The sequence below is a fragment of the Ostrea edulis genome, chromosome 5 (assembly GCF_947568905.1).
Source record: "Ostrea edulis chromosome 5, xbOstEdul1.1, whole genome shotgun sequence".
Lineage (NCBI taxonomy): Eukaryota > Metazoa > Mollusca > Bivalvia > Ostreida > Ostreidae > Ostrea > Ostrea edulis.
Genome location: NC_079168.1, coordinates 67,836,806 through 67,861,721, shown reverse-complemented (window position 1 = coordinate 67,861,721; position 24,916 = coordinate 67,836,806). Strand labels below are relative to the sequence as shown.

The following is a 24,916-nucleotide window of genomic DNA, read 5'->3' as shown; positions in this document are numbered from 1 at the left end:
TGTATACGGTTACATGTTACGAGTGTATTAAATATTTAATATTCTATACTACTACAATCCAAACGCTCTTATACTCGTATACATGTATTATTTTCTACAAGTAACTGTACATGACTCTGACAACAAAACAAAATATGGGAAGTTTGATACGCATTAGTGAAGTTCAACATTATTCGAAGTACATGCACCTGTAAAAATATTAATTCAACATAGCAATTTGCTGCTGAAATATATATAAACTCGAACTGTTTAACGGTTATTTACCTTGTTTGCCCTTAATTTTTTTCTTCCAAAGCTTTGCAAAGTTCACAACGGTTTTTCGTAAATGGCACCATGCCTTTGTCAACAACTTTCATTCAGAAAAGCATACAAGTTAGCAGCCTTGACTATTCAAACACAGGTATTGCATGCTGTATTCGGCGTGTTTGTTGAGAGTCCTATTCACAAACTAAACGATATGGAAAAAAAAATGTGTTCGTGAGGGAGTCGAACCCGGTCGTTTTAAAAATAGAAAACGTCTTTCCATATACATGTATGAGTTGACGACCTTATCCACTGAAACAGGCAGAAGGCCATACATTACTAAGGAAAATTAACGTACAAGTGAAGTTGAAAATAATACCAGTGAAATCGTTTCCATTTTTTTTAACAAATGGTACAAATAAAAAATGCCCTCTTGAAACAAAATGTCAAAGCGACAGTTTTTTAAAAGAAAACTCGAAGAACATGTTCATGCTAAATTTAATTTGTTTTACGAATTAGTTTTTCTTAAATTCGGTGATACCCCTCCATTTTAACGCTAAAAATCATATAAATCGCTTATTGCTTGATTTAAACTCGAAATATTTTGGCTAATTTTGTCAATACACGTCTTTTAAACTTATTTTCAAAAATTATATAAGCGGTGCATGTATTTACAGAGTTTTTATAGGTAAGAGGAATTCCAATATGCCTCTGTGTTTTCTTTATGTATCGGAATCCTGTTTAAAATTTGATGATTTCGATGAGAATATGTCTTGTTAATTACACATGTACAATTACCTGTAGGTACAAGCGGACTAATTTGATCTCCGCCGATAATTGATCATAGATCACCAGAAGAAAGGGAACAGTACCTACTTTGTGAATATTGAGATAAAATGTCTCTAAATGATAAATTCTCGGTTAACCGGCCATCCCTCCAAACCGGCCGTTGTTATTTTTTTGTCCGAGAGCCGGCCGGTTTAGAGAAGTTTCACTGTAGATATTCTTTTCTTACAGTGGATAAAGCAATACATTCTAATACATAAGGATATTCATTTGCAATTTTTGTTTCATTACATAAAATACATAATCTTTCCGTTATATACTAAACGATCGACCAGTTTCTACTTGGATAGACTGTTGGAGGCAATGGTTCGTGGTACGAAATTTCAAAAAGATGCTACTGAGTTTCTCAGGTAGATTATCAAAATAAATTTCCAGACCAAAATTTGTTTTAAAAATTCCGTACATTGGAAGAGCTAAAAAATCACCTAACTAAGTTTGGACAAATTGACCCTTAAGATTTTGTTTTTATAGTGTTTGTTAACCCTTTTTCATTCACGATACCTTGTTCATACCATATATTAGAGAGTCCACATACATGTATGTTCAAAATTATATGAATACATTCAAACTATGGATTTATAGTATTGTGTATATAAATATCATTCTCTACCCAGAGTTCCATGCGATACTCGCACTACTGTAAGTAGAATGTATAAATATTTGTAAAGAAAATTAACCAATCTAATTAAAATTAGACTTGTTTATCCACTCCCCTGCGATACGTTTCAATACCAATCTAATTAAAATTAGATGTTGGATCCGCTTGCATACTCGCTACACAAACATCTAAAAACATCCCGTAGAGGGTCACGTCAGAGGTCAAATTCGGTATCACTCTAGACTTATCGACTTCAACAAACATTCAATGATTTTGCCAGCGGTGATTTCATTGGTCAATCGAATTTGACCTCTGACGTGACCCTCTACGGGATGTTGTTAGATGTTTGTGTAGCGAGTATGCAAGCGGATCCAACATCTAATTTCAATTAGATTGTTTCAATACAAGCGTATCGTAGAGGAGCGGATCTACAAGTCTAATTTTAATTAGATTGGAATATTAGCTATCTTGTTTTCATGACTAGATGTTAATTTGGCCAAGTAAGAAACCATCCCATTTCGCTATATACAATAAATGACGGATAGGAACTGTTTAAACGAAAAATATGTTTCAAAAATTTTAAATGGAGAACTTCTATAATTTGTAAGTTTTCATAGCCCCAAATCTCACATTCGTAACTTAAAACAGGTAAAATGACTTTGTCAAACAGGTCAAGTTGGCATTTAACTGGTTAATCAAATTGTCTGATTTTTCTTATAACTCTATACACAGCTTTCTGGACTTGATCGTAAAGATGTTTTTTAGCTTTGCAAAAAGAACCTGACCTGGAAAATATAATGCCTAGATATTTGAATTCTTTCACATCAATAATACTTCCATCATGATAAAAACATTTCCTCAACACAGGGCCCTTTGAAAAAAATCAAAATTTTAGTTTTTTCAACATTAACATTCAATTTCCACTGCGTACAGTACACACACAAATCATTCAACGTGTGTTGTAAATCTTCAGCAGTTTCAGCCAAAATAACTGTCATCAGCATATACAATAAAATTAAAAGTTTCAGATCTATCATTAATTCCTCTTCAATTGATTCAAATATACTTTGAAGGCCAACTCTTCCTTTCTCTTGTAAAAATATAACAAGATCATTAATGTATGAGAACAAAAAGAGATATAAATTCTCCCCTTGTCTTACTCCAACATTGCATGTGAAAAAATCACTGGTAATATAATTCATCTTATAATGATTGATTTTATCACCATGTACATATTTCCTATATAAGTAAAACATTTTCTGATACAGAGAGAGAGAGAGAGAGAGAGAGAGAGAGAGAGAAAGAGAAAGAGAGAGAGGGTTTAGGTTTACAGGAAAATACTCTCAGGTAGTCACAACTGTAACATTTTTCAAATTATCTGGAAACACTCACATGTTGGATAGGTTCAACTTTGTTCACACCATGACCTCGCCCCCTCCCAGGAAAGGGTATATGTAATAATAGTATATCATAATAACGAAAACTTCAAATGCACTATTACAATAACATGCTAAGAGTTTATAGAAAACATATAACACATCTACGAGATGTCTATTGTGACATCATGCATGTAAAATTCATGTACATATGTGATAATGTTTCAATGTTTTCTATAAAATGTGATGAATATAGACATTTCCTCATGAATGAGTTACAGGAGCAAGAGAAATGCGCGTATGAATCTTGATAGATATAGTGCGTTTATTTTAATGGCTGGGAATCCCGACAGAAATGAAAATAGAACGTAAATATAAGACATAAACTTCATTTTTGAAAATACATGTACATGAGGGTATGAACTGCGACGCCTCATGTCGATATACTTTTCATGAAGCGCTAAGTATTCCAGCGTGAATCGCCGCAATTCACATCCTCAGCTTATGTGTAAATGTATTCCAGCGTGAATCGCCGCAATTCACATCCTCAGCTTATGTGTAAATGTATACTTTTCGCAAACCTGGACAATCATTGTACCAGTTTCACAGTTTATGATTGGATATTTACTTACACTGACGGTAAACATTAGTTTTAATAGTGTGATCAATAGCTGTGCTTAGCGGAGCTTGTCATGTGGGCACTCTGAATAGCGTTTCTTATGCTGCCAACCAAAAATCAATGGGGGAAACAAAAAAGGGACTCCGAAATCGAACTTCCAAGTTTGTCAATGTCTAGTCTTTCAATGAGTTGACTTTTTAGTGCATTGATTAACTGGGGGAGGAGGAGGGGAGGCTTCATTGATATTTAAAGCAGATGTCTGCGAGATTTGGGCATGAAAACTCTGCAATCGACAAATCGAATGCAGGATCATTCAGCACAGCGATGTACTGCATTATTTATGTACTTGTATTACACAACACTATCATCAATCATACACCGTCCAACATCAGATCTTCAAATAACTTGAATGAGGTGGGATTCTGGAAGATGAGGAAATTTCAACATCATGAAAATCCCATCTCTGTGTCGGCATGTAGAATAAAGAGGCGGGGATACTACCCTCCAACCATTTCTAACAAGTTAATTATAATGTAATTCTAAAACAAGATGTGTTTGTGAAACACAAATGCCCCCGATAATGGCCAATTCCAAAGATGACCAAGGTCACAAGGGCAAATATCTTGGTACCAGTAGAAAGATCTTGTCAAAAGAAATGCTCATGTATAATATGAAAGCTCTAATATTTACCATTTAGAAGTTATGACCAATGTAAAAAAAAATTAAAAGTAAGTTAAATGTCAAGGTCAAAAGGTTTAATACCAACGGAAAGGTCTTGTCACAAGGAACACTCATGTGAAATATCAAAGCTCTATCACTTATTGTTCAAAAGTTATTAGCAAGGTTAAAGTTTTCAAAACGTAGGCCAACCTCCAAGGTCACAGGGTCAAAAATGTTGGTACCCATGGAAAGGTCTTGTTACATGGAACACTCATGTGAAATATCAAAGCTCTATCACTTATTGTTCAAAAGTTATCAGCAAGGCTAAAGTTTTCAAAAAGTAGGTCATACTCCAAGGTAAAAAATATTGGTACCCATGGAAAGGTCTTGTCACATGGAACACTCATGTGAAATATCAAAGCTCTATCACTTACTGTTCAAAAGTTATTAGCAAGGTTAAAGTTTTCAAAAAGTAGGTCAAACTCCAAGGTCAAGGGGTAAAAAATATTGGTACCCACGGAAAGGTCTTGTCACATGGAACACTCATGTGAAATATCAAAGCTCTATCACTTACTGTTCAAAAGTTATTAGCAAGGTTAAAGTTTCAGACAGAATGACAGACTTACAGAATGACAGATAGGACAAAAACAATATGCCCCCCAATCTTCGATCTCGGGGGCATAAAAAATAAGAAACGGAGTTGGAAGAAGGAAGGGGGAGGGGGAGTTGACTTATCATCTGTATGTATCTAGTGCTCACGTCCTTGTGCTGTTCGTTAGTAGGGGATTGTGTGTGGAGAATACCCCGTTACTTAATATGTACATGTATACAACGAGACAGCTGCAATCTAATGTATCCAAAGTGTTTTAATGGGACACTTTTAACTGTTGCTTCTGCAGTTAAACATCAGCACCACAGGTTGGGCGCCTCAGACCCAGCCTCCCGGTGTGTTGTTAGTGATCAGTTCCCCGGAGGAGTCTCTAGGGCAAAACGCTGTTGGGACTCGCGCTAAAGCAAACCTCTGACGCAAACTTTCACTTTAGAACAGATTCGCCCGGAGTCTCAACCTATAATCCAGATTTCTGTGGTAGTCCGGAGGTAGAGGTGGTAAACACTCTATAGCGGCAGACTTTTGGGGGAATCTCACTGTGGGGTATGTCTTACTTCATAACCGTCACGACAAAACTCAAAATCTCCAGCAGCTCCCGGTAGCTAAAGAATTCTTTCAGCTACAATCAAGGTGCATCTTGTGGTACGCAAGAATAATATTTACTTAGGTCTTACTTTACTACAACATTTTTGTGTATAACCCTTATTCTTAATTGCAACGTTTATACTTTATTGTAGTTTTGCAATTAAAGTTGTCTGAGTATATTTTCAGAATTGTTAGTATTTTCATAGGTCATTTTCTTACAGAACATATTTTTCTATTATAAATGTATGCTGTATTAATGTAACTTATTGTCAACAGTTCTTCTAAATTATAAACTTGTACTTTTTGTCTAACACAATTATTATTTGTTTTGTTTATAGGTCAATGCCTTATACATTTCTTCACAAATAAAACAAAAAGCCGAATCACGTCTTATTCCTTGCTGATCGGTTCCACATATACCAGGGGCGGATCCAGGAATTGCGGTTAGAGGGGCAGAACTTTATGAGGCAGGGGGTCTCGGGGCCGCCTTGATGGCGAAGCCCAAGTGGTGGCCCAGGGGGCTAGGCCCCCGGAAGCTCCTGGATTTTAAAGATTTTATAGGGCTTGAAATATGTCTCCTATGGAGTTATTTTTACTATTTTCTGTCATTTTTAATAGGTGAAATTAATACAATGGCGCAAACTTTAAGGGTTTTTGGAATAAATGTGTAAGTTCTCCCAATAAAAGTAATTTAAGAGATCAAAAGATTTTGTCATTCTGAGAGTGGAAGAAATTATCTCTACTTTTATCCTTTACATTTTTTTTAAACATGAGACCACAATTTACCTTAAATTCGAAAATTTTAGGGGGGGGGGGGGGGGCTTTAAATCCGCCACTGTATACTGCAATAGCAAGTTTGGCGGATTTGGCGTGTGTTTTCATTTAAAAAATAATTGTTGATTTTGAGAGAGTTTTGTCGTTGATATATAGTTCGTTCAACTCTCCATACTCAATTGCATCATCGGATAAAACCGGGAAATAACCCCCACCCCCCAAAACCAACAAAAAACCGAGGCCCCGGCCCTTGTCACAGAACGTGAGGCACGATAAAGATCCCTCCCTGAGTAATTAGCGCCGAGCAGAGGCACTGGCAATGGTGACTCCAAATTAATTCACGAGCGGGACAATTTTGAACCAACCAACCGACTGCAATAATTTCCACTTCCTTCATAAAATCGGCGACTTACTGTAATATCAAACATATCTAAAAATTTCCACACCGCAAACTATACTTAGTCAAAATAACTCGAAAATTAAGAAGATATTATCTCTGTTATCTTTACTGAAAAAAGCTTAATTAATTCAGCTTCGTTTGCTTATCATACACAATATATGTCTGAACAAAGCTGAAGATGTAATATAAATAATTATATACAGTGTTAATTTCAAACTCTTGGAACAATCGAAAATATGATTAGAGCAAATATAAAAAAAAAATAATTAAAAAAAAGAAAGAATCTGATACAAGGAATTACTTTAAAATGTAGGAGTCTAATACTAGCAGTGTTAGATTTCAAAAAATTATAAATAGCTGTCTCTATCTCATTGCATTTCTGCATCTCAGATGAATATTGGCCTATGTCAACACATTTTCCTATACATAGTCTGGTGTAGGCACATGCAAAATAGCAGTGTCGTTCCTTCCACTGTGTGTGTATCACGTGATCAAGCTCATCTCCACTGGATGTTAATTGTTATTGTTGTCTTCTTCCTCGAAGTACAAAAAGTCCTGAAATGGAATCATTTAAACATGTAGAACAAAATGGACAGAATAAAATTTCAGAAACTCTTTTCCCTTCAACCTGACTAGCAATCAACGTTGAAACTCATATAACATTACCCCTACCCCTATCCAGTTCACTGCAGATACAGCTGACATACCAGTATACATGTATAAGTATGAATTTAAACAGGAAGTATAGCGGGTTTCTCCAATTCTTCATCCAGTCAGCGGGTTGTAAAAGACAACCATATTTGCTTTTTTACTTAAGAAACCACACATGCTTGAACAGGGCTTAACTAACACTGCTAAACTGGCGTCTAGCTGCTACAACGTTTTGAAATTGTAGCATGATATGCCTAGGAGTTATCAATAATAAAAATATCACAACACCTGCTTTGTTGTAGTATCATGATTAATTTCACTCTATATGATGAATAACAGTTTTCATATTTTTTGTTAAAAAATAGCATCACTTGATGACTAAAAACGTAATAAAAAACTTCAGTAATGTATTCATTGGCATTCTTCTCCAGAGAGAAGAACATGTGATATTTTGGGGGAAATTTATAGCAAATAGTTATGCCTCTGTCTATTGATTCAAGTGACCATCATGGATGAAGGACTCTCTGATCAAACGTTGAATTTGATGTTGTAGTAGAGCTTGTCCTTCCTGATGCAGTGCCTGTTTCAGTTCCTCTAATGTTTGAATTGGTGGTGTCCTCTGACGAGCTCTGCGAACAATGATGTCCCATATGTGCTCATTAGGGTTCCAATCTGGACTCCGAGCAGACTATGGTAGTGTCGCAACTGACTCTACGCAAAACATTCCTGCGCAGCACGATCACGATGTGGTATGCCATTGTCATCCAATAACACTGGCCTTGGTCAAAGAGAGCGATTGTCAAAATAAGGCACAACACTTGCACCAAGAATGTCCCTTTGGTGATTTTATACATTAAGATTGCCCATCCAGCTTACAGTCGTAGGAAACACAGTCCAACACCACAACTGAACCACCACCAAACGGAATCGTCTAATATTTCAGCATATGCAGTTCTAGGTTGCCGCCATACACGCATTCGTCCGTCTGTATGTAGCAACAAGCGACTACATCATCTGATCATCGCCTGTCCTCCATGAGGCTGGCTTTCTACATTGACGAGTTTGACACCATTCCATACGTGCTGCTTTGTGGTTGGTGTAAGGAAAGGTCTCTTTATGGGTCTCTTTGCACCAGAGCCAAGACTTCAGACGAGTTTGCACTGGTCTCATTAAAAGCAAGCGATGTGGCAACCATTCCCTTTTTAAAATTGAGCTATTGGTAAAACCATTTCGCCTAACCATCCTAATTTTACAGATAGATTCCACTTGATGATCAGTTTGACTCAATGACATACCTGCTTCGCCCATTCCAATAATCTGCCATCGGATTACTTGTATTTAGACTTGCGAAGGACTCATAATTTTGATGTGCAAGAAAACTAAACCTTTGTCAAACTGTATAGGTTCCATGAAGAGCTAAAGCACTGTCTACTGGTACAATAGTTGCACGGACAATTCTCGGTCAACAGAATGGACAATCGATCAAATACGGGTGCATTGTAAATAAAGGGACAGATTGAATTGCGTTACTGAATTCAAAATTATTGCTCTGTTTTCAAAGTTTTTATAAAGAAGTAACCTGAGTGTTGGGACATTTTTTTCCAATTTGTGTAGAAGAATTGTTCATATATTGTTTTGAAAGTTGTATTATTGGTAAATGTCACGGGTAGATGATAATTAGCGGGAGTGAGCTTCTAGTAAGTATGTAACTATCACTTGATTAATACCCTCGTTCCCAGACGCAGGAGCTGTACACAACCGATTACAATTTTGTAAATACATGTACTTTTTCACTACATGTATATTGAGAATATACTGACCTTATTCGTACTGATCTGTCCCAATGATTGGTTTTTCCCCCCAGAGAGCTACAGTTCTGTATCTAACTCAATTGAATGTTTATCTAATGTACCTCATGTACCATATATAATGTGGTTTGAGCGAATAAATGACATAGGACTTATTCCAAATCCTGATGTACATTAAAAGGAAATACTTCATTTAACCATGAACCCTGACCTCTAACTAACGTAGTTCACGTTACGTGTACACCTTATTTATAAACCCAAGGTCACAGGATGTCAGAGACTCTGGGCGCATCAAATGAAGTAAGATTTGCTGTGATTACGTGGGATTTTCTATTATTTAATCAAACAATGTAAATCGGTCATTGATACATGAAATACACCAATAAAAACACTTTTTCGAAGGATTTCAATTTTTGGGTAATGTTTTCCTTTAAATCAAGAAAAGATTTGTGAATAATGCAAAAATAAGGTGGTTTCATAGGAAATATGGGTTTTTATTATATATTTTTTTTCGAGAAATGCATATTTTAGTTTTTTCAAATCTGAGAAAAAACTCAAGTCGAGTTTTTACTCTTTTCATCTAGAAATGTGAAAATCCTCCCATTATAAATTTCTATGGCCGTGATAATGTGAGCATTCAAACCTTCACCTGAATCTATTTCATTTTGTGGTCAAATAAAAGGTTTTGGAAGGAACCGGGAAATCAATTTTCTTAATGAAAGGTGAAGATAACGAACATTGACCAATCTCATAACTCCTATAAGCAATACAAAATAGAGAGTTGGGCAAACACGGACCCCTGGATATACCAGAGGTGGGATCAGGTGCCTTTGAACTTGATAGCAAAATCCAGTGGCGGATCCAGGAATTTCATAACGGAAATTATTTCATGTATCGCAGTAGAAGGCTGGGGTTGCCTTGAAGCTTTGCACTGATGGGGGTGCAGGGGGCGAAGCCCCCGGAAGCTAACGAAATTGTGCCAATAAGAGAGTGGGTTCTTTTTCATTTAGATAATGAACATATAACGTCTACATACGTATATTTTGCTCTTTTGTGGGCGTTTGTAATTTTTTTGGTAATGAAAAAAATTCAAAAGGGGTCAGCGCTGGATCCGCCTTTGAAATCGTATTCTGAATTACTATATACATTAAATTCCTTGGTGAAACGATGGTCTCTGGGATCTAAAGGTGATGAATTTTTTATATGAGTGGACGACACCCCCTAAACACAATTCAATCCACCACATCAATTTCTGGTATCCAAAAGCTATCAAAATTGTCTTACCACGAGGAAGACAGCGCCGAACAGAAGGGCTTTACTGGTCACAGCCATGTCCACGGGAACTACAACAGAGCACAACCCAAGTACAATACTTATCATATGATTACACAAAAATATAGAAACCAAAGTACAGGTGGAAAACATACAGGTGATTCCGAACGTGTCGGCGTCTGTGAAAAATTCACGTCCACATCCGGCCCAGCGCTTGAATATCCGGCCCAGCTCAGTCTGTTCTGTCAGATCTGTTACCTACAGAATCTACACCCAATCAACCATCATCATATCAAATGAAATTCAATGTTCAATAATTTGAGATGTAAACGGAATGAAAATTATTGTGGTATGCAGTGACTGGCCATCATTAGCTTGTTGCACTAAGTAAATTTAATTCTGCATCTCTCCAGTAAATCTCTTTTATCTTACAATTGTGTCGGTATTTAATGCACTCACAGGAAAGCTGATGTCGTCTGTACAACAAATGCTTTGGCAACTACAACAAGGTCCCCGTATGACGTACAATGGCTGCCGGTTAGCATCAAATATACGGAAATGTGGTTTCCACTTAGAAGTTCTAAATTTGATGTAGAAGAAAGACAAAATACAACATGCTTAGAAATGTAATGGGTGATATAAGGAAGTATTTGAAATTAAGTTGCTCACTGTTGTTTGGCATAACCTATGATGTTTCCGACCGGAGCCTCGATTTGGACTTCATATCCACAGGAAGAGTCGGTGGCACACCAGCAACATCCTACACAACAGACAAAGTCATGGCGAACCCTCATCACTTCCTACGAGTAATGAAAAGGACGTTCAATTCAGGGATATCGGACAAAAAAAAAGTCCATGGTAAGGATATGTATGTAGTATAATGATATTCACCAATAAATGTTAAGACTGTGATGCGTCATACCCTCCTTTCTGCTACTTGATTTTCAAATGGGAATAATTCCAAAAAAAAAAAAAATCTTATTGGATACAAGTACTCGACATCATTGTACTCGGATAGATACCTAACCCCCTCCCTGCTATCACGCATCTTAACGCCTATATACCGTACCCTCGCCGTCACGGATTTTATCACACATACCGTTACCCAACAATCACGCATTTCAACGCAGTTTGTTTTTACTGCATTTTGTCGTTGATACAGCGAAAAGTGTTGATCTTTTATTATCATCTTGGGTTATGACAAAATAGTGATAAAAATGAGCAACTAGCCAGATTTATTTGACAGTAACAAAGACGTAGAATACGGGCAATGCGGGTCCATTGTTTACCGCGTTCCATTCTAACGCGGTATTCGTTTAGATTATATACATATTCATATTATTGATATATTTATTAAGATTACTGATGGTAAGGAAGATGAATATTTTAATGTAGCATCGGTGAAGGGGTTGGGTGAGTGGATGTAGTTTTAATTTGGCATCATGATTTACATTATGAATTTCGTGTTATGCATGAGTAATGTATATCAAAGTATGGATTTTAAAAAGTCTGTATTCTCGTGCGAGGTTATAATAACGCAAGATGAGAGAGAGAGAGAGAGAGAGAGAGAGAGAGAGAGAGAGAGCATCTCTAGCCATGTTTGGGGAAGTGTTTACCAGCAATATAATTAGATTGTGTTTACCAGGAAACCCTAGTCTAAATCGTTTATTTCAAAACTCGAGCACACAGAGTGTAGGAAATATTATGCAAGCTTTAAAAACCATACTACATGAGCACTTACAGAGACAAATACAATATCAAAAAGCTACCATTTATTATCCATGAACCTTAGATCGTTGGTATTTACTCCAGTTTGGTATTTCATCAGCTATACACACCTTATTAATTGTTTTTAAAAGTTTATTCACGCTCGTAGGATGCAATTTCCCTTGGTAAGGGGGAATTTACAAGTAAATGTGAACAAAACAATCACCTAACTGATAATTGAACAGGTATACGTGCAAGGTTTAAGGTATCTGTACATCAGTTTAATTCATTCTATCGGACCCCCACCCCCTTTTACACGGGATTGATTCCAACAAACGGTTTGTTTTGAAGGTTTAGATTTCTGTTCATCGTTTGCACACATATATATATATTTTTTTACTCTTTTGATAATTCTTTGGAGGGGGGGGGGGGGGGGCTTTGTTCTTTTTTCTCTATTCCTTTAATTAGTTTTGTTTTTTAATCATTTCATTAGATATTAGTACATTGTAAACTGAGGGAACTTTTCAAATATGTTGAACTCCTCAACTGTTAATTGTGGATTCAGTGCATCTGTTTCATTTTCATTAACATGCAATAAAAGCATATTGGTCCATATTTGGCTCACTGTTGATCTTAACGATGTTTTCAATCTTTTCAAGGCGCTAAATGAGCGCTCACTGGTGGTGTTAGTTGCAGGAGGTACAAAAATCAGTTTGAGAATTTTAATTATCTCTCCAAACAGCTCGAATTTCTCCCTTTGGATGTCTGAAAAAATTAACCACATTTAATATAGCTGTTGATGGGTCCTTTGGCAAAACAGTCTTCAACATTTTTTAAAAGTTGGCAGTGAAGGCCCGTTGGTTTTAAAACTGTACCATAGATGATCATGACAACACTAAATCTATGTCTTACCAGTGCAAGCCCTGAGTACAAGGTTTTCAAGATTAACATATTTTTACAATCTGGTTGATCAAATCTAGATTTAATACCAGCTAAATGCAGATCTAATTTCTTAGTAGAAATCTTCTGCACACGATGAAAAAAAATTAAATTGTGTTTTTCTATCTCATCATCGAGTTTTATAAGAATTATGCGTTGTCTAGGAAGAACAGAATCATCAATGTTCATTTGGTTTGCTTTTCCAACGACTTCGTAAAACCGTCTAGGAGATTTCGCAAAACACTTATTGTCGTTCATGCCATTTGTGACATCACTCGCCGATACATCTGGAGACTGAAGAACCATTGCCAAATTATCACTATATAACGTGAAGAAGATGAGTGAACTTGGGGAACATTTAATATTCATGATTGGGCACCGGTCGCGAATCGGGAGTTTGAAATACGCATTGATGGTACCCGTAGTTACAATTTGTCGAAATGCGCATCTGGTGCATCAAAATTGGTACCGTATAAGTTTCACATTATGACCCCTGGGTCGAGGCCTCTGCTGGTGGACTGTTAGTCCCCGAGGGTCTCTACAGACCAGTAGCTAAGTACTTCGTTACTAGCTTGAAAATACGGATGTATTTTTAATTGCTGTTATAAATTTTAGAAATTCATTTCAAAATTAAGGATTATCTCCCTTACGCATAGCTCTTATTCTTAGACGAATTTGACTCCACTTTTTTGGCACACTGTTTTCCCCTATAATAGCTCTAAAACTTCATTGTTATTTCGGATTTCAAACATTTCGGTTGAGCATCACTGAAGAGACATTATTTGTCGAAATGCGCATCTGGTGCATCAAAATTGGTACCGTATAAGTTTTACATACAGTACCGGTACCGTACTAAAACGCTGTCCAAAATATTTAGAATTATATAAAAAAAACACCAAAAAAAAACACCCAAATATATAGATCATACTTCAAAGAATGATATTTAATCAAAATCATCATCAGAATTGGTTTCACAGGCAGTGTCATGTATATCAGGCAGTAAGCGGTTTCTAACACACACATAATTACACGGATGCCTGGAGTACCTAAGGTACCAAATGGCACTGCATATATACTCGCAACATCCAACAGTACGTGCTCCGCATTTCCATATTAACTGATGTGAATGAGAAACCTCACATGTTTGGTGATGTTAAATCAAATGTGGAATAGCATTTTCTGTATGGTGCAGTATTAATGCTTTGATTAGGATTAAGTTTTTCCCTAACAAATGTTTTTGAACAGTATTTACAACCTCCTGGTACTAGTACATGTATACCGAATATAATAAAAGGCATCAGTTCTCGCCTCTTTTGGTACAACTCTGAGGCCGGTTTTACAGTTACAGAACGCACATTTGCTGTTAGATTTCCCAGCAAATACAAATGGGACAGAAGCAGACATTTGATTTGCTTTTGTTTTTGTATTGAACTGTAGTTCACTGTGCCTTTTAGACAGTTTGCACTGGTTGCATATTTGGCTTTTGTCATGATCTCTTCAAGTAACTTCTTAAGCATTGTTGAAATTGTTCTCTTTAACTTTCCTTTAAGTTGTCGTTTACATAAACAACATCCATACTTCACAGGAGGCCCTATACTTGTTTACATTTATTCACTAGTTGCATGTTGAAATCAATTACTTGTGATCGTCATTAAGACTGCATGCTATGAGTAAAACTTTGCATAAAATGCCAGAGACAAATACTTATGGGAAGTCTAATAATTCATAAGAAGAAAAAAATAGGTAGGAACAAGATGTGTTCGTGAAACACAAATGCCCCCGATAATGGCCAATTCCGAAGATGGCCAAGGTCACAAGGACAAATATCTTGGTACCAGTAGAAAGGTCTTGTCACAAGAAATGCTCATGTACAATATGAAAGCTCTAATATTTACCATTTAGAAGTTCTGACCAATGTCAATTTTTTTTAAAAAGTAGGTCAAATGTCAAGGTCAAAAGGTTTAGTACCAACGGAAAGGTCTTGTCACAAGGAATACTCATGTGAAATATCAAAGCTCTATCACTTACTGTTCAAAAGTTCCTAACCTGTATCACTATTAATGCTGCATTACTTACCGTCTAAGTATGTAAATTCCATAAAATATACTATTACTAAATTTTCCGTTCAAATGATGAGTTTCATGGCGCAATATTTTAACTCCCGAAATTGAAGAGTTCCAATAGTGTTTTTTTTTTTTTAAATTAGCGATATAAAAGGCGGTATGTGGAAATACACTGTATCAGTAACTAGATAATGCAGACTATAGGAACTCTTCAATTTTAGGAGATAAGATATTGTGCCATGGAAGTCATCATTTAAACGGAAAATTTAGTGACTCTTTTCATTTTTGGATTTTTATACATAAACTGTAAGCAATGCAAAGTTGATAGTGGTAGAAAGTTGGTTTAATAGTTAAATCACTTATTTGAAGCGAACAGTAATGTCACCCAAGTGCACATTAATTGCTAGAACCGGCCGAAGCTGAAAGTAAATCTAGACATGAATTATGAAGGACTGCTCCGAGATTCGGTGAAGGCGTCAGTCCAAATATTCAGCCAAGCCGAGTCTCAGCCGAGATTCAGCTCTCTATAGTCCCAACATTTCCCCCGAGAACTACAATTATGCAGCTAGTATAGGGAAACCTATTTGCCATTCCGTATTTGAAAAGCAACATACCTGGCCCATGTTGTCCGAGATGTGTATCACATACTCTCTGTTTGGTCCGCAGCAAATTCTGTTGCAACACTCCGACTCTAATTAAAGAAGTTACGTTATAATGTCCGGTTTCGTATGTAAAATACATTATGATGCTGTGAAATATGGTCTGTTTGTATATTACACTAAAGTGATGTCTGGTTTCATATGTAAAATGCATCATTAAGATGCTGTAAAATATGGGTGTTTTTGTATAGATTACTACATATTGTATGTACATAATGGTAGATTATATTTGTTGTCTTATGATACATGGTTAATTTTCAATTACATGAACTAACTTTAAATGTACAATATAAATAAATATTTTACAGACCTTCTTGAGCAAAGTAACACTGTTGCCCGACGCTGTTCAAAACGTCGTATTTGTTCTTGGTTTCAAATCCAGTAATAACTAAAAAATGAAAATATGTTCGTCATTATGATATTAAAAAAATCTTTTCGGAACAGTAAATGGTGCCACATAGATCAATATTAAAAACAATCAACAAGGTTTGACAGTACTTGGTCGTCATTCTATGAATTCCTTCGCATGAAATGACGCATGTACCTAGCGTGCTTAGCGTCTACTGTAATCAATTCAATTGCATCCACCTTTAAATCAATTATACCTGTTTTTCTGATCTTCTATCTATCGAATTTATTAAAGACGGGTATACTTGAATTAAACCTACAATGTAGATCTCCAAATGAAATAAAGATGGGTATACATGTAATTGAATTGAACCTACAATGTAGATGTATGATCTCCAAATGAATTAAAGGACAATTGAATTAAACCTGTCTTCATTTGGATGTATACACACACACACACACACACACACACACACACACACACATATATATATAGATATAGATATATACAAAAGCACAAAAACCCAACAACACCCTACTTTCTTAAAGTGTCGGATCTGAGAAGATACAAGGCCAGTAAAGAAATGGACAACAATATGTTGGGGAATCTACAAACATCAGACTTAGGACCAACAACCACCGATCAACCATCAAAACCAAACGCGTGACCGAACCCGTAGGGGAACATTTCAACAAAGAAGGTCACATTTGGCAAGACATGCAAGTGGTTGTTATTGATCATAACCCATTATGGACCGATGCAGAGAGAAAGAGCACGGAAAAATCCTGGATGCACCGTTTGAAATCATTCCGTCCAGGTGGAATGAATAATTTGAATGATTTTACGCGCATGAATCCAGGATAAATCCTTAGTCAAAATCAGTTTCCATAGCTTAATCGCCAAAATTCACCCGATAAGATATCTTATTTTGTTTCATTAATATAAATACAATTTGTTTCCCCGGTTTCAAGGCTCTGACCTTGAGTTCCTTTATTTAACTTTGAGTTCCTTGTTTAGCCATAGCGAGGATACCCAGGATTGCGATTGTTGTTTGACCTTCAATACTTCCTAATTATGTTAGAACATCATAAGAAATCATTACAATTATGAAATTATATAGCTCTTTCTCTCTCTCTCCCTCTCATTTTTAAAATTTTAAAATTAAAAAAAAAGGGGGGGGGATGATAATAAGGGAAAAAAATGTATTGACCTTGAAGACTAGTATTTTATTAATATATCATCTTAAGACCTCTAAACTATGGTAAAACATTATTCTAAATCAACATAAATTCGGATTCGCATAGCTCTTTATGTTGCGATATCAGAATTTCTAGAATGCGGCTTCAATTTGTCTGACCTTGAAAAATATGTTACCTTGAAAAATAATACTGAATCTTTTTCCTCAGACTTCTCTCCCATTCACCTATTCGATTGTTGATTTTAATGCTAGATCAGTGTCCTTTGATTGACTTTGTTTGTTGTTTAATCTTGTTCTTCTGGAAATCATTATTTTTCGCTGTTCACCATATCCGAATCATCAATGGTACTGACTACGTAATATTGTTTTGAACTTAATCACTCCATATCATTATCTTCCCACCATTTTATTCCATAATCACATTGTTTTGTAAGTTTTCCCTCTAAATTTATCTGATTTCTGTAATTTTTCAAGAATAATTTTATTTTCATCCCGACCCGACCATGGTACAAATCTCTCTAAACCATAGTCAGTAAACACGCTGTACAACGAAACCACCACCATTTTTATCACTCAGTACAATAGTGTATCACTCTTGTCACTAATGTAGTTTATCGATACTTGTCGTTTTTGCGTGTTATTTGTTTATGTAATATATGTCTCTTGATAAAGACGCGGGTTGCGTCGAAAATTTGAGTTTTAAATAACCAACAGTGTCGTGGCCTTTTCAGTTCACTTATATCACAGGGGCTCGTCACGAAATTTTTGTCTTAATAAAATTTGACATCGTCTATTCTATATATATATATATATATATATATATATATATACACACACACAAATATATATATATATATATATATAAAAGCACAAAAACCCAACAACACCCTACTTTCTTAAAGTGTCGGATCTGAGAAGATACAAGGCCAGTAAAGAAATTTATAAAAGCACTGAAAAGGGCACGACGCTGTCACAGGTGCTTGTGGACAGGACTTCCGGTACCCCCCTTCTTTTATTTTTAAATGTTCAATTCCTTGGGTATTTCGGACGTATTTTTGATAAAATATGTAACTTCAGAGTTTATCTATTTCAATGGAATACACAAATCTCGCATAGAAACCGTTTTTAAAAATGTCATTCACCGATCATAATATATGAACAAGGTGTGCAACTCAGCCAGCGACATGTTGAAAAAATCTACACCTCGCTGAGAAATCCTATCGAAAGAACACCAATAATGCATATACCAACTGAAAAGAACGGTCATTCTAAATCTACTGATGATTCGTGGATTAAATTCATCGCTATTTGGTGCACAATAATTACTTCACACCGCTCAATTTCATCGTTTTAACCTCGCCACTTCTCATTTCTGACTATAACGAACGGAAGTTGTAATGCTGGAATATTTCTGTCGCAGCCAACTATTTTTAGAACGAGAAAACCCGGGACGAGGTCTTCCGAATACCATTAGCTACACGAAAAGGGAAGAGAAAACCGATCATAGTAACCTCATAGTGTTGAGTAGGTAATTTATCATGGAAATCAGAAAGAAATATGAAAGCACAATATATTGACAATGTTCCACATTTTAGTTATAAGGCCAACTATATAGCATTGGCTAACATTCGTTTTTTAAAAAGAAACAAAATAGTTCACCAAGCCCCTTATAAAACAAATATCAAGAACCAGTACTTGTGCATGCATCGCACACATATTTTGTGTATCGTTCACATCATGATAAAAAAAAAAAACTAACCGCTTGGGGAACCCAAGCAAGCACCTGTGATTACGTCATATTGAACTGATCGATGTTTGATTATAATTATCTAAAATGATATTGGGAGTGGGGTAGGGGTAGAAGCGGTTAGTTTTTTTTTTTTATCATGATGTGAACGATACACAAAATATGTGTGCGATGCATGCACAAGTACTGGTTCTTGATATTTGTTTTATAAGGGGCTTGGTGAACTATTTTGTTTCTTTTTAAAAAACGAATGTTAGCCAATGCTATATAGTTGGCCTTATAACTAAAATGTGGAACATTGTCAATATATTGTGCTTTCATATTTCTTTCTGATTTCCATGATAAATTACCTACTCAACACTATGAGGTTACTATGATCGGTTTTCTCTTCCCTTTTCGTGTAGCTAATGGTATTCGGAAGACCTCGTCCCGGGTTTTCTCGTTCTAAAAATAGTTGGCTGCGACAGAAATATTCCAGCATTACAACTTCCGTTCGTTATAGTCAGAAATGAGAAGTGGCGAGGTTAAAACGATGAAATTGAGCGGTGTGAAGTAATTATTGTGCACCAAATAGCGATGAATTTAATCCACGAATCATCAGTAGATTTAGAATGACCGTTCTTTTCAGTTGGTATATGCATTATTGGTGTTCTTTCGATAGGATTTCTCAGCGAGGTGTAGATTTTTTCAACATGTCGCTGGCTGAGTTGCACACCTTGTTCATATATTATGATCGGTGAATGACATTTTTAAAAACGGTTTCTATGCGAGATTTGTGTATTCCATTGAAATAGATAAACTCTGAAGTTACATATTTTATCAAAAATACGTCCGAAATACCCAAGGAATTGAACATTTAAAAATAAAAGAAGAGGGGTACCGGAAGTCCTGTCCACAAGCACCTGTGGACGCTGTTGGTTATTTAAAACTCGTCGAAAATTCGAGTTTTAAATAACCAACAGTGTCGTGGCCTTTTCAGTGCTTATATATATATATATATATATATATATATATATATATATATATATATGTTAATTTAGCGTTCCATCGCTGTAACAAAACACATTGCACAATAAATATGTGATGTCAAAAGCAGGGTCGCATATGGATCTATTGTGTATAGAAATCATTATATTTACTGATCGATCAAATCATGAATTATAAACTTTGTTTAGGGGACGACGTCAGAATGGAAATCATTAGAGCGTAGACCACTTTCGACGTACCATTCCATTCTGGAATATCTACTTCCGCAATGACATGTACTCTTCAGGATATCAGTGTCCAGTTAGGGTTTGAATCATTCTTCTTACAAGAAAAATAAGATGATAGGAGGGGTGGGGGGTGGGGGGTAGTAATGTGGTAGTTGTACTTAGTTTAGTTTTATATTTTTATATTGCCATTCACATTCATTCACTTCAATACATATTGCGCTGCGCTACTGACTAACTTTGTGTTGTGTTTTAAAGAAACCTAAACACCCTTTTAAATATAATGGTTTAATCCGTAAGGGTCCAGTTAGAACATAACTCGGATTAGTTCATGTATCTCTTAGGTGTCATACTTGTTCTGTCATCTGATTGGTCTTAGTATTTTGTTCTAGCCAATAGGAATTCCTGGTGGGAATTCCTGAGTTCTTTTTATGAAATAGTTCAGGAAAATCTAGTTTTGAAAGAGATTCCAAAGGGTGTTGCCACTATTGAGTTCTAAATAAGCATAAAATATATATTTAATTTATAGAGGATTTGCTAACACCAACAACTGTAAGTAGCTGATAGTTTTACTATATGATTAAAAGCAAGTAATGAATTTAAATAAGTAATTAAACTTTTCTTTATTCATAAAACTTGTGTGCAAGTCATGAGTGAAAGATTTACTGAAAGTAGAATTGTGGAAAAATATAATTTCTGTTCTTTAAGTAAATAATGAGTTTTAAGTAATATAAATGCGCAGTGATATATGTGTACAGAATTTAGTATTTTAGTAAATTATTCAATAGGTCATCATAAGAGTTTTAAGCAGTTCACCTTGATTTCGGAAGCTGTAGCTCAGTTCCATAAACTGGTATGTACATGTACATATGCAATTCACTGCAGTACATTATATTCATTTTTTAATATCAATTACTTATAATTGATGGTTCAGAGAGTTATGTCCTTTGACGATAAAATGATGACCAATATATATATATTTGTATCGTTGCATATATCATATGTTCGATAGTGTCTTTTGTCTTTGTATTGTATTTGTCCTTATATGTTTTTATTGTTGTTATAGGGTTTTCATTGTTTTCCAAAAGTAAACGAATCTACGACCTTAACCATCTTGTGGATTATTCTTATACTCAAGACCGGTTACACATTTGGTGCCCACGTTGGGACCTGGGTTATCTCTGGCGGGTGAGAGAGATTGTCTTCAGTACTTCGCCCCACAGGTGTTGGCACTCCGGAAGAGTCAGGGACGACTCTTAAAAAGGAGGGGGACAATGTGGTAGTGTGAGTGATATGGCATTCTTACTAGCTCTGGCTAGTGGGTTAACCCTTTAGCTCGATTGGTAGAGTGCTGGACTTTAGTGCCAGAGACCCGGGTTCAAATCCCATCAGAGGCATAAAAATGTCTCTGTTACAGTAATGTAGATTTTCCCCATTATACTACACATTAATTTTGATAGAGATACTACTGAAAATGACTATCATAAATGTTTATGAAGTAAAACGCTTCCAGTCTCCGTGAAATAATTCCCATATCGCGTTATGTATGAACCGTGACGAGGTTGTTTCATAATGTAATTTAATCTGAACGTAACACAACACCTTGATTTCACCAAGATATGCAGCTTAGCCCTCGTAGTCCCCCGCCCCGTGAAATAAACATTAAATAAATCCGAGTAAGATACTATGATCATTATACATAATAGTGATACACGTAACACTGAAAATAGTCGGTTATCTGTGGTAAAAAAAAAAAAAAAAAGGCACAGAGAGGTTTAATTCAGAGATCTGCTAATTAAGTCGAACCATTTGTGTTTGTTCGTGGCCTACCTTCTAGCAGCTCTATTCGCTGTTTAATGATAATTTGGTCCAGAGCAGAGAGGTACTCGAGTCCCTGGGGGATCCCGGTCACATTCTGGGGGGTGGTCATCCAATCTACCCCTGAAATCACAGAAATTAAAGTGGAGATGAATCTTGGATCGTATTCTGGGATGCGCCAATCAAATTTACCAGAGAGAGAGAGAGAGAGAGAGAGAGAAATAGGGAGGGAGAGAGCTTTATAATCTTACCTTGTCTGGGTTGCATCTGAACTGGCTGCCATTGCTTATCTGCCATCCCTATTCAATGGTCACTAGTACCGCCTATTAAGAGTGTCTGTACTTAAAAAACTTCGCGTGGTTTAAAATCTTAATTGTAGCCGTTTGAAATAAAATTCCTTTAAAGTAAACTTTACATTTCGCAATTCCCGAGATAGTAGGGAAATCCTATTGAGAACGACCGGACATTACATTTCACCCCGGATCAGAGTTGTAACTACGTAACGACACCTCCCACAAATATATATGTATTATCAAAACTAGCAGCTGAGGATCCTCTGTCAACAACAGTCTCTGGATGTTTATAGTCCAGCTCTAACGCTAGATTCCGCGAGTGTAGGGTGCCCATATATTTATTCTGGAGGATTGAAACGTAAAGAAGTGCAAATATTGACTATGTTCTTCATCAAACACTGCGTGACGTTGTAGTGGTCATTGTAAAGGTTGAGAGGGGAAGCATTAGTATGACTAATGATAACGTTTGTGGCAAAATGGAGAAGTAGGTGTGATCAATCCTTAGGGTTGTATTGACAGGCGCGTTTATTTTGATTACTATTATAAACTCAATAGACAACATGGGGTACCAGGGAAGCTTATATCATATACTGTGTGTGAAATAACTAGGACTGAATTAGTGTTAATTCGAGTACTCGTATTCATACATAAAATAACATCAAATACTTGTATTAATGCAACGTGTAGCGGTCACCCAGCCAAGTGCTCATCATGCTTGCCGTTGCTTAACTTGCGTGATCAAGAGAGGCATTCTACCACCACATCACTAGAAAAACTAGCTCACTAGCGAGGCTGTGCAAGTTCCCTCTTATACTGTCCCCCCCCCCCCCCCCCACACACACACACACTCGGGGATGCTTCGTCCCAAAGCTTAGCGTTAATTCTCTCTGAATGTTTGGCACTTCTTCACCAACGGCAGCCGCCGTTACCAACGACAACCACCGTCGTCCTCGGAGGAAACCACGTCTGTACCCAGAGCTCCGAAGAGATTCTATCTGAAGAAGGCCCACCAAACATCAGATTCACTACGATGTCACCAATTTGTAACGTGTAGCGGTCACCCAGCCAAGTGCTCATCACGTTCGCCGTTGCTCAACTTGCGTGATCAAGAGAGAGACTCTACCACATCACTAGACAAGCTAGCTCACTAGCGAGGCAGTATAAGTTCCCTCTTATACTGTCCGCTACACTAATATTGCCATCTCCAAAAGCCTGCTAAAAGGTTCTGAAGTCCTAATAGGGTTTGGTGATATCGCCTTCTCAATGTCAAGCAGAACCCAAGTCCAAACATAGATTCCATCTAAATGTAGTATACATCGATGTTATCTAGAACGTATCAACGCTACACAGAGTCTAGAATCTAAAACGCATCAATGCTACACAGTCTAAAACGTATCAATGCTACATAGAGTCTAGAATCTAAAACGTATCAATGCTACATAGAGTCTAGAATGTAAAACGTATCATTGCTACATAGAGTCTAGAATCTAAAACGTATCAATGCTACACAGAGTCTAGAATCTAGAACGTATCAATGCTACACAGAGTCTAGAATCTAGAACGTATCAATGCTACACAGAGTCTAGAATGTATCAATGCTACATAGAGTCTAGAATCTAGAACGTATCGATGCTACATAGAGTCTAGAATCTAAAATGTATCAATGCTACACAGAATCTAGAACATATCAATGATACATAGAGTCTAGAATGTATTATTGCTACATAGAGTCTAGAATGTATCAATGCTACATAGAGTCTAGAATCTAAAACGTATCAATGCTACATAGTCTAGAATCTAGAACGTATCGATGCTACATAGAGTCTAGAATCTAAAACGTATCAATGCTACACAGAGTCTAGAACATATCAATGCTATATAGAGTCTAGAACGTATCAATGCTACATAGAGTCTAGAATCTAAAATGTATCAATACTACATAGAGTCTAGAACGTATCAATGCTACATAGAATCTAGAACGTATCGATGCTACATAGAGTCTAGAACGTATCAATGCTACATAGAGTCTAGAATCTAGAACGTATCAATGCTACATAGAATCTAAAACGTATCGATGCTACACAGTCTAAAATCTAGAATGGATCGATGCTACATAGAATCTAAAATGAAGTATTGATTGATGTCTTGAGTCAAGAATCTGGTCCGGATCGGTGTTATCTGGAGTTTAAGTCTAACATGGATCGGTGTCATTTGGAGTCTAGAATCTAGTATGGATCGATGTCTTTGGTTGATTGCATATTGTTTAACGTCACGCTCGAGAATTTTTCACTCATAGAGAGGTCACCATTGCCGGTGAAGGGATGCAAAATTTAGGCCTCTGCTCAGCGCTTACAGTCTTTGAGCAGGGAGGGATCTTTATCGTGCCACACCTGCTGTGACACGGGACCTCCTTCTCATCCGAAGGACCGCTCCATTTAGTTGCCTCTTACAACAAATTTGTGGTACTCCACCTATTGCTTAAGTCAAGGA

At 36.4% G+C, this 24,916-nt stretch overlaps 1 protein-coding gene across 1 annotated transcript; it reads right to left on the bottom strand.

Moving 5' to 3' along the window:
* Window positions 1-6,801: 6,801 nt before the first annotated feature.
* Window positions 6,802-22,923, bottom strand: LOC130054714 (phospholipid scramblase 1-like). Its single transcript, XM_056165258.1, has 9 exons — window positions 22,385-22,923; window positions 22,146-22,256; window positions 16,121-16,198; window positions 15,766-15,842; window positions 11,112-11,242; window positions 10,902-11,022; window positions 10,598-10,700; window positions 10,455-10,513; window positions 6,802-7,266 (listed from the first exon to the last, which is right to left on the bottom strand). The coding sequence occupies exons 1-9, from the start codon at window positions 22,428-22,430 to the stop codon at window positions 7,225-7,227; spliced, it is 768 nt and encodes a 255-aa protein (XP_056021233.1). The 5' UTR covers window positions 22,431-22,923; the 3' UTR covers window positions 6,802-7,224.
* Between the last annotated feature and the right edge of the window lie 1,993 nt (window positions 22,924-24,916).